The sequence below is a fragment of the Peromyscus californicus genome, unplaced genomic scaffold, assembly GCF_007827085.1.
Source record: "Peromyscus californicus insignis strain IS unplaced genomic scaffold, ASM782708v3 Scaffold_9__1_contigs__length_137607984, whole genome shotgun sequence".
NCBI lineage: Eukaryota > Metazoa > Chordata > Mammalia > Rodentia > Cricetidae > Peromyscus > Peromyscus californicus.
Genome location: NW_026294617.1, coordinates 132,515,972 through 132,527,320, shown reverse-complemented (window position 1 = coordinate 132,527,320; position 11,349 = coordinate 132,515,972). Strand labels below are relative to the sequence as shown.

At 43.4% G+C, this 11,349-nt stretch overlaps 1 protein-coding gene across 1 annotated transcript in view; it reads left to right on the top strand.

Moving 5' to 3' along the window:
* The window catches only part of Tnni3k (TNNI3 interacting kinase), a 268,692-nt gene that overhangs the window by 212,427 nt on the left and 44,916 nt on the right, over positions 1 to 11,349 (top strand). Inside the window, exon 22 of the mRNA XM_052730298.1 lies at positions 6,131 to 6,190. Within this exon, the coding sequence (XP_052586258.1) occupies positions 6,131 to 6,190 (60 nt within the window). The remainder of the gene's footprint in view (positions 1 to 6,130; positions 6,191 to 11,349) is intronic.

Genomic DNA, 11,349 nt, shown 5'->3' with positions numbered 1-11,349 from the left:
TCTCGTCCCCTACAGACCTAGATGCCCCATTTAAGGAGCGTGAATGGAGGGAGATCAAGACCACAGCTCTGTCCAGCATTGAATTCAGTTGAGTTACTGGCCAGTGGTGGTACCGTTCATAAATTACTTTATTTTTCATACTTTCTGCTTTTCCTGTATTAAATAAAAAACAACAAGAAGAACAACAAAAAAATCTATCAACCATACAGAGTTAGATGACATGCTCTAAGTACAGTAAATGTTCAAGCTTGTCCTGATGCTGCCTTTCCAAATTTTCCCAGTGAAACATATCACCCTTCAAATGGGCCACTTGAAAGGAATTTCTTGGTGGAAAAAAAGAAGGAGCAGACTGAAATGAAGGTCTTAAATGTGTAGCAGTTTGAGAACAAAATAAAATATGAAATAATTAATTTAATCACTGGCTCCATAAGAATTTTGGCAAATATTTCAGATTCAAGGTCCAGATGATGGCCTCTATTCCTTGGGAATGGGGATGGAGGTGGAGCCCTTGTTCATCTGGGTATGCACCCTATGGTGTGTCATAAGCAGCAAACACGGGATCATGAAAACAGGTCTCAGGTCACCTGATGATAAATGACGCCCTGGAATAAAAGCAAAACAAAGACTGGACCCTAGGGCTCTCAGTAGGCAGACAAGGAAGAGTCCTCAGGTAAAGTGACCGTTAAACACAACCTATGGAAAGCAAAGGTACAGGAAACCCTGCTGGGGAGACAAACAAGTGCAAACTCCCCAGTAGGTGGGGTCAATCCCACAAGAAGGGTGTAGTGACTTTACATGAGGGCGGAGTGGACCTGTCTGAGGGATGTGGTGGGCTGTACATGGAGGGTGTGACAGACTTCACATGAGGGGTGTGGTGGACCCCACATGAGGGTGCAGTAGACCACCCATAAGGGTGGAGTGGACCCCCTATGAGGGTGGAGTGGGAGTTGTTAATCCAATTACTGTTTCAGTAAGGGTTTTAGTAAATTTTTCAGATCATGGCCCTGATCATGGCCCTTATATGTTGTAGATGGAGACGTAGGTGGAGCCCTGGCTCATTGGGTTTCCATCTTATGCAATGAAAAATGCATCAAACAAGTACACATGAAAATAGGTGTTTCATGTGGATGAGAGGTGCGGTAGATTTCACGTGAGGATGTGGTAGACCATATATGATGGTAGAGTCACCTCACATGAGGGGTATGGTGAACCACATCCACCTGAGGGAGGACTGAGCCACACACAAGGGGTGTGGTAGACCACACAGATCAAATGCTTTGGATGGATGTGATGAGCCCCACACACGTTTAGTGTGGCCTGATGGGAATATGCAAGAGGAAGGGTCGGTCAGAGATCACATGACAGGGTGCTGTGTGCCTTAGAGAAGAAAACAGGGACTTCGTGTTTCACTTATGCAAATGAAATGGGACATGATTACAGGCTTTTGTGGGAAGTATTGCTTGATCTGAGGTGCATGCTTAAGTGATTACCTTGACTGTGTCTGGATCACAAGATAAACAAGTGGAGAAGCTGCACTAATAGGAGACGATTGTGATGATGTCAGCAGGACCAGATGTGGCTTTAACAGTAGAGAGGTAGGTAGGTTGAAGATGAATTTGTTATTCTAATGATATAATTTGACTTAACAAAAGTAAACTCAAATCAATCTGGTAGACAACGCTAAATCTGCAAGAATAAATAAAACATTACTCACTTTCAAAATACCTTGTGGCTAGTGGTATCGACGTGTATTCACCTAGTTCTAAGGAAAACTGAGACAAATCTAGTAAAAGATGGAAAGCGATTTTGTGGAATCGCTTGGACACCAAGGGATGTAGTTTATTAGTTGGATCTGCAGAGTGTGGCAGTTTTCTCCAGGCTGAACATAAAAGTCAGAAAACTGTACAGTGAGAAAATATCCAGAATTAGGCCTTATGAGCTATAAATGTGACCTCAGCTCATTTCTGTGGCCTTACTAGGCAACAGAGTATTGCCCATGTGTGTAGTTCAGGGCTTATGCAGAGGTTTAGGTAGTTCACACAGGATCTTGGAGTTTCTTACCCTAGGATCTTTTTGATCTCTACTACCTGCTTATGATAGGCAGGATTCTAAAATGACCCATAAGATTCTCATCTGTTGTATACATATACATGACCCCTCTCCAGGAGTGTGGACAGAACATGTGGAGATGAGATGTTACATCTATGATTCTCTTCTGTCATATGCTAGAGGAATGTCCTGTAGGGGATGATCCACTCGGGTGCAGCGATTATTTATAGCAGGTCAGAGGATTCACTCAGGGACATGAGCCCATGCTGGCCAGGAGAAACCCAAGCATCTGTCTTGTGAACTACCCATGTCAGGTAGCTGTGGGAATCCTCTGAAAGTTTAAGGCCATTCCTGAGCAATATATTATGAAAGCAAGGACACGAGTCACACAAGCATAGGAAAATGCATTCTACCAACCACCAATAGTCTTGGAGGTAACCACTGCACCTCAAATAAGAGTCTCATTGGTATCCAGCACCTTGATTTCAGTATGATAAGACTCTGAGGAAAGGACCAAGCTAATCTGTGCTGTGCTTATGACCCATAGAAACAAGGTAAAACTGACAACAATAAAACCATACGTTTTGCTAAAGACTCACAGAACCATTTGTTATATTGCAATGGACATTGTATTATGATGGATCTGAATTCTGCCCTCTGATTACTCAAACAAACTATAGGAGTTTAAATTCCTGTGATGGGTATCTACCCTCAGAACAGTGCTATGACTAAAAGAACAAAAGCGTATGACTTCCTTCGTGTCCTTCCTCCCCGCTGAGTGACCACCTCCTTTAGGTCCTACCTGGTTTGCCCATGCTCTGGGATCTTCTTTACATTTTTCTAGTGCTTACAGTATTTATCTGTAGGCAGGTTTATCTAGCATAAGCTACTTGATCATGGAGGTTTTGGATAAACATTGAAGGAGAAACTGTATAATTTCACAGTGTACTGAATGCAGACACAGTAAAGACAGAAGTCAAAGACCATTCTCTGCTTTAGGGTCTCAGTAGGTAGACATAGTTGTCATTGACTGAAATGGGAAAGATTAAGGACACTCAACTGTATGTGTAGTATCTAGAGGTAGGAAGCCTGGAGTTGTTCGTTACAGACACAAAGCTGCCAATTCATCAAAAAACTGACTCAAATTAGAATTGTCCTGGGGAAATTCAAAATTTTGAGAAAAAGAAGAGAACCAAGGTACCAAAACCTGAGACAATGGCTTCAAAGTCAACTGAAAAGATGTATTAGGGACAAAGGAATATATTTAATGCTGTAACAAGTAAGATGAATGTTAAAACTTACCATTGATTTTAGCAAAAAGCAAGTGTTTGTTCTCCCAAGAACAATTCTAGTAAGGTGTTGAGGAGAAAGCACGATTGGGGTGAAGGTGTGAGGTGTTTAAAGATAGCAGGATAAAACACTTCTCAGTGCATCTTGCAGGTAAGTGAGCTGTTACGGGATATTTGTACACTGCGTGAAGATGTATTGCTGTAATTTCTGTAATGAAGATCTGAATGGCCAGTAGCTAAGCAGGAAGTCTAGGTGGGACTTCCAGGCAGGGAGAGAGAGACTGGGAAGAAGAATCTAGACATGCAGGAGACTCCAGGAGATGCAGAACAAGTGGGGCATAGAGAGATGGAGAAGAGGTAAAAAGCCACATGGTAGAATGTAGATTAATAGAAGCAAGTTAATTTAAGTTGTAAGAGCTAGTTGGGGATAAACCTAAGCTAAAGGCCAAGCTTTCATAATTAATAAGAAGTCTCCATCGGGTTGGGGATTTTGCTCAGTGGTAGAGTGCTTGCCTAGCAAGTGCAAGGCCCTGGGTTCGATCCTCAGCTCAAAAAAAAAAAAAAAAGAGCATAGGCCATTCCACCGGGCAGTGGTGGCGCACACCTTTAATCCCAGCACTCCGGAGGCAGAGGCAGGCAGATCTTTGTGAGTTTGAGGCCAGCCTGGTCTACAGAGCAAGATCCAGGAAAGGTGCAAAGCTACACAGAGAAACCCTGTCTCGAAAAACCAAAAAAAAAAAAAAAAAAAAAGAGAAGTCTCCATGTTATTATTTGCAGGCTGGGGATCCCAATGAGAAAGAACTGCTACAGTGAGCAGATAAAATGGAGTGGATCCTTGAAAGAGTCCACATGTGATTCTTATTTTGTTGCTTATTTTTAAATGGGAGAAAACACCCTACATCTGTAGGATAGTAGGGATGAACATACGGGCAGAACACTATCAGGTAAAACACACAGTGGGGAGAATTCCTGGGAGAGCACACAAATGAAAACGTTAGTTACAGTTAAAAGTAGGCAAGTCCGTCTCTCCTTGGAAACAAAAGGGGAGGGAAGCTGTGTGAAGTTTAAGCAGGAGGGAGGGAGATGCCATGCTGGGAGCTAGAGAATTAGGAAGAGTTCGCAAGATGTGACAGCATAGGAGAGAAGTAAGGATGAGGCTCACTCAGCCGTGCCAGAGGCCAGCTGGGGTTAAAGTGTTAAGATGCTAAGACTAGTCAGTATAGATTTAAGTAAGGTTGGCATCGTTTTTAAGAGAATTCAAAGACAAGAAAGAGTAAGGGAGTTGGGACTTTGTAGATGGGACTAATGACTAATGACTAATGACTAAGGTGAGATATAAGACAACAAGAGGGATGGGCAAAGTGGGTAAGACAGCGTACGGGAGAGGGCGAGTTAGAGGGATGTGTGGGGTCCGAGGACCAATCAAACACGTCTCAAAAAAAGGTTTTGTCTTTACTGGTAGGATGACTTTGGAGAACCACAGTGTCCAAGAGTATTGGAATTAACGTTCTACAACTAAAATTCTGAAGCACACAAAGGAAGGGAAGGAGCATAGACTGTGTAATGATGGAGGAGAGTGGAGAGCAGGGAAGAACCCGTAGCACTTTTCATCAGACTCAGATAGGACCCCAGAGTGAGTGACCATGTGAATGGTCACTGGGGAAGGCCTGGGTAGTGAGGACTTTCTGCATGTACACTTAAGGGTACAGAGAGTACAGAGCCTGACTGTAAACCAGTCATTAAAACTTCAAAGAAAGGAGACTGACTATGTGGAAGGGATGATAATATGAAGCACTGAAGGGAGAAGTCGATACAATGAGAAACAGCAGCAAGAAGACCCAGCTGGTCAGCCACCCTGCCGCCAGCCCACCAACTCGGAAGAGTAGAACCACTATACAGAGCAGCTCCCACTAGTGAGGGCTCTGGAGCAAACAGTGTCCTCGGGGGAGGACTAGATAGAGAGGGAGAAATTGTTCTGCTAAGATTCTAAATTAGCTGGCCTCTGAGCCTACACATTCAATCGACCTCTCCCCCTCCTGGCAGTGAAACTCTCATAAAGGGAGAAGTGGTGGGGTGCACAGCCCTTAGTATCCCACGCAAGGAAACATTATTTCTTTAAAAGAGACCAACATTCCCCAAGATTTCAAGAATTTTTCCTGTAGGTCCTCATTCATTTTTATATCCCTTACAACTTGAACAAGGCTTGAAATATAAAAAGACACAATAACCACTTAGCTAAACTTATATGACTTTGAAGTTCATAATAGCCAATATCTTCGATGGCAGTTTTTGAAGCTAAAAGTCTAAACTCAAAAGTAGGGCATAGTCGTGAGGCTCCTACCTTGGCCTTAGTTGTAAATCTGAGATGCCTGCCCAGAAGCTAATTACAAAATGAGAGCCAGGGATTCTTTCCCTGGGGATGTGGACAGCAAGCACATTGTAAGGCGTCAAGATAGTTAATAGTTTTCAGCATTCACATTTATTCTTTCATTTTGAAGAAGAAACCCTGCCATTTAAAAACATGCAGAGCTAATTAAAGATTTTCCACTATTTCATTATCTGAATGTAGTTCCAAATTCTGACTTGAAACTCTTATCACAGAAAGACTCAACATCCCTCCATGAACAGTAAATGTGCATTCAATTAGCCCTTCAATACAAGTACATTTTAAATAAAAATATACTTTATTGCTAATCTCATTCTTTACAAATGCAAATACTCAATTTTCAAACCTGAAGAGTTTCCTTTATTTTGTTCTTAAGGGAGAAAAATAGTCTTTTCTTGTTTTACAGGGAAGACCCGAGTTTTCTGAAGTCGTGAGGAAGCTGGAAGAGTGTCTGTGCAATGTGGAGGTAAGCATTTGACCTGCTGAAATGTCTGTTTTAAAAAATGCCCGAAGCATCACCAGGGCCAGAGGCTGCATCATAGGGTGCTAACAGCCAACTAAGTACGCAAATGAAAGCATAAGAGGAGAACTGCCCGCAGTGGTTCACTGGAAGGAGGAGGTCGGGGACACCTTCACCCTGTTGTTCTTCTGGTGCTCCTAACGTGAAGCTCAGGTCGAACCGCAGGGCGGGAAGTGTTCCTAACTAACCAACCTGGGACAAACTATGATCCCAACCACCACCACTGTCTAAACTCAAGTCTCCTACAAAGCAATCTTTTTTTTTTTTTTCAATTAAAACTGTTCGGCCATCAGCTCTGTTAATCTATATGTTGCCACATGTTCCATGGCTTTACCTGTGTGCCATTACATGCTGCTCCCTGGACAGTGGGCTGGTGTCTCCTGACTCAGCCTTCCTCTTCCCAGAATTCTCCTTGTCTGCTTATCCTGCCTATACTTCCTGCCTGGCTACTGGCCAATCAGCATTTTATTTATCAACCAATCAGAGAAACACATATTTACAGCATACAGAACATCCCACAGCACCTCCCCTTTTCTGTCTAATCAAAAAGGAAGATTTCAACTTTAACATAGTATAATTACATATAATAAAAGAGTTATCAAGCAAGAATTACAGTTATAATATCTAGTCTATTTGTATTTGGCAAAATTAAAGAAAACATTCTATCCTATGTTTGTGAATCTCAAGTTTCATATCTAATTTATCTTTTATCATAACCAAGGAAAACTATAATTATAACTATCTAGTCCAGGGAGCAGCATGTAACAGCACACAGGTAGAGCCATGGAACACATGGCAAAATATAGATTAACAGAAATGGGCTGAGTTTAAATGTAAGAGCTAGTCAGTGGTAGTCCTACAAAGCAATCTTACAACTTGTCAGAATGGTATTGAACTCTCTTTCCTCCTTTTGGGATCCAAGAACCCCCTTGGCTGGTCCCAGGCTTCAGAATTTTTTCCTCAGGGCATGAAATTCCTGAGTAAGTGTCTTGGGGTACAGTGCCTCAAGGGTCTGGTAGACAAAGGGAACAGCATCAGAGTCTCTCTGTAACACGTCATCCCTGCTAGAGAGGCGGCCCAGGCTGTCAGGGAGCAGAGGGAGCTGGTGCTTAAAGAAAGCAACTGTGCAGCCCATTGGTCGGTGACCCGCTGACAAAGAACAGTCTCTGCTGCTGCTTCCAGGCCAGAGGCGAATTCTTATCAACTTTTAGTGTTTCCAAAAGTGAGCAGGCCAGAGAATGGTCACAGCCATGCTGAGTTTAAAATTAGATATATTTTTTAAAAATGAAAGAGTAGGGGCTAGAGAGATATTTCAGAGGCTAAGAGTGCTTCCTGCCCTGTCAGAGGACCAGAATCTAGATCCCAGCACCTACGCCAGGCAGCTTGCAACTTCTGTAACTCCAGCTACAAGGTAGCCAGCAAATTTTTGGCCTCTGTGGGCTCACAGGAACATACACACACACACACACACACACACACACACACACACACACACACACACACACACACACCATAGACCACACAGGCAAATAAATAAAACAAATCTTTAAAATTATAAATATAACAAACATATTGGAAGGCAAATATTTAATCATTTTTTTCTACAATTTGTACACAAGTGAAGAGCCAGCTAGAAGTCTATGCCCTTGTCCATTTGTGTTCAGTGAGGAAGGAAGCAGTATCTCACACAGTGCACAAACCCACTGGATGGCATGGCCTTAACAGGACATAGAGTGATAGATCCTGGGGATCAGGCTAATGGGAAAAATTCCCTTCATATCAAGGCGCTGTTTGCTTTAATTTTCTCCATAATTGTCCTAATTTGCTGTACACCTGGTCATGAAATAGCATTTAAAAATGGGCAGAAAAGCTAAAATGGAAGCACCTATTCAAAAATAGTATATTTCAAATGCATAGGAGGGGGAGAGGACTGGACACAGGACTGTGGTCCGTGCACATAGGAGGGGGAGAGGACTGGACACAGGACTGTGGTCCGTGCGCATGAAGGCAGAGGGGTCGAAGCAATGAGGCATGTCTACCTGAGCCAGCACAGCAAAATCAAGACGAGCACAAGAAACATTTTCTTCCTTAAAATGCGTCTCAGCTCAGAGCCCCTGGAGTGTGGTCTATTGGGAAATACTTCCAGGATGGCAGACACTCGTCTTCTCTCTCATTCTTCACAGAAACTGCTGGAGAGGAAGGCTTTCACTGAGAGGGGGGCGTCCTTCTCCTGACATACAGAAAGTCATGGATATGGGGAGAGTAGTGCCTGTGTTGCAGGACTCTTACTGACAAGAGCATCTTCTAGATGGACTTGGCTGTTACAAGACACCTTCAGGGTCTGAGCTCCAAGTATCCTATTATATGAATCTTGGAGTTCAACCAGACAAGGTTGTTCCTAGCCTAGAACTATAGATCATCCGATGGGAGTGGGAATTACCCCATGTGCTGGCTCATCTTATGTCAACTTGACACACAAACTAGAGTTATGGGAAAGGAAATTAAATTGAGAAAACTGCCTCCATAAGATCCAGCTGTAAGGCATTTTCTTAATTAGTGATTGATGGGGGAGGGCCCAGGCTATTGCAGATGGTTCCATCCCTGGCGTGGTGGTCCTAGGTTCTATGAGAAAGCAGGCTGAGCAAGCCAAGAGTAGCAAGCTAGTAAGCAGCACCCCTCCATGGTCTCTGCATCAACTCCTGTCTCCAGGTTTCTGCCCTGTTTGAGTTCTTGCCCTGAATTCCTTCAGTGATGTGAGGTGAGTAAGGCTGACACTAGAAGGGACAAAATAAAATAAAAAGGGTGATATAAGGTGAGTAAGGCTGAAAGCACTGGGCCATGCCTCAAGCAAACAAAGAGCCATGACATGAGCAGAGAGCACTCTGGCCAGAGGAAACCTGACCCATAAACTCCGAACTGGATGTTGATGACGTGCAGCCCCAGAGCCAACCGAGAAATGTCACAGTAGCTAGGAGCAGAGCCTGCCACAACTCCACATATACAAACCTCAGCCCTTTAATAAATGAGAGCTTGCTTGCAGCTTCCAGAGTCTATGTCATTGACTCTGTGTCTGCTCACCCCTGCCCCTGGGATCAGAGACAGCAGGACCCCAGCTGTGAGCCAGCAACAATGATGGACAACAATATGGAAGTGCAAGGCACATAAACCCTTTCCTCCCCAACTTCCTTTTTGATGATGATGTTACCTTACAGCAATCGAAACCCTAAATAAGACACTCCCAAACAGGGGCAATGAAAGGATCTATAAAACAAGCTTGTTTAGTTACATTGATCAGGACTTCAGGGGCACTCTTCCCTAGCAGAAAAGATAAAGCACCTTACGCAAAGAGAGTTCACTGGACAGGTAACACTAATTAATGATCCAGGCTTGTGGGATCCCATATGGCTCTATCTTCCCTACTATGGATTTCATTTTTCAGTCTGGCTGACACTAGGGTCAAAGGAGACCTACCTGCTGGTCACATTGGCAAATGTGACAATGTTGAGAGGGTTAGGAAACATTTTAAGGCAAGAATCTAGAATATCTTGGAAAAGGAAATAATACACATGTCTAACAATAAAAAATTTGAAAGGAATGAAATACTGTTCTTCCCAGAGGCGTAGAAAAAACAGTAAAAGGATGGACTAGGGCCACAGTCTCCAGATCACTGTGTTAGTGCTAGAATAAGCCCAGAGGCAGCTACAATGTGAGGAGACTCACTTGTGGCAGAACAAAAGATCTGACCGCCCCTGCTCTGAGATGACCAAACAAAAGAGGACCCAACTGAACTCTCAGTCTTTAAAGAAGAATGAAAACTGCCACTTGCATTATAGTGGGGGGTCTTCAGAATGCTGAAGAAGTTGAAATTCTATATTATGAAGAGCATTTGAAGGAACCAGGGATTTTTACCAAGAGGTTGAGAGAATTACCATGAGCCCAAGGGCTATTTTCAAAGATCCTAAGGACCACCAGTCAGCAACGAGATTGGTCCATTTACCAGATATCAAATCATGCTCCATCTTACAAAATGGGTGTATTCTTACAAAAGTGTGTATGACAGTTGATGTTGTCAGCTTGATAGGATCTAAAGTCACTTGGGAAATGGATGTCTGGGCATGTATCTGGGGGATTGTCTTGATCATCTTGATTGTGTTAATTGATATGGGAAAACCCATTTCAATTGTGGATGAAACCCTTCCCTGAATTGAGATCCTAGAAGGTATAAAGTGGAGAAAGTGAGTCAAGCAGAGTGCCCTGTTGCACGAATCCTAAATGGTCTTCTAATAAAAACCAGGAGTCAGATGTCAGGGTGACAGCTGAGAGATCAGAGAAACAGAGCAAGCCACAGACACCACCTCTTACCTCATCAACTCCTCAGCCAGAAAGAAGCCCGAGTTCCTGTCTCCTCCTGCCTTATATTCCTTTCTCTGCCCAGCCATATCACTTCCTGTCTCAATCTTATTCCAAGTGCTGGCATTAAAGGTGTGTGCCACCACTGTGTAGCATGAATCTTAAAAGTTCTTATTAATAAAATCCAACCTGAGGCCAGTTATTGGGGTCAATGCTGGTAGATCAGAGACAGAACAAGCCACAGCTATCTCACCTTGCCAGTTCCTCAGCTGGTCCTGTTTCCTCAGACTGGAAGCCTCTGAGTCCTCATCCAGAATGAATCTCAGCTGAACTGTGTTGCTCCAAAGCCTGAAAGCTTAACCAGCCAAATGCCTAACCAGGCAAATGCCTTTAGTTTCTGGTCCTCACGCCTTATAAACCTTTCTGCTTTCTACCACTACTCCCTGGGATTAAAGGCGTGAGTCACCATGCCTGTCTGTTTCCAATGCGGCCTTGAACTCACAGAGATCCAGAGGAATTTCTGTCTCTGGAATGCTAGGATTAAAGGCGTGTGCTAACATTTTCTAGCCTAAGTATCTTGTGGCTTTTCTGTTCTCTGACCCCAGATAAGTTTATTAAGGTACACAATATTTTGGGAAACACAATACCACCACACCACTGCCTATCTCTGTTTCTCTTGTAGCCTAGCATGGCCTTGAACTCACAGAGATCCAGATGAATCTCTGCCTCTGCCTCCCAAGTGCTAAGATTAAAGG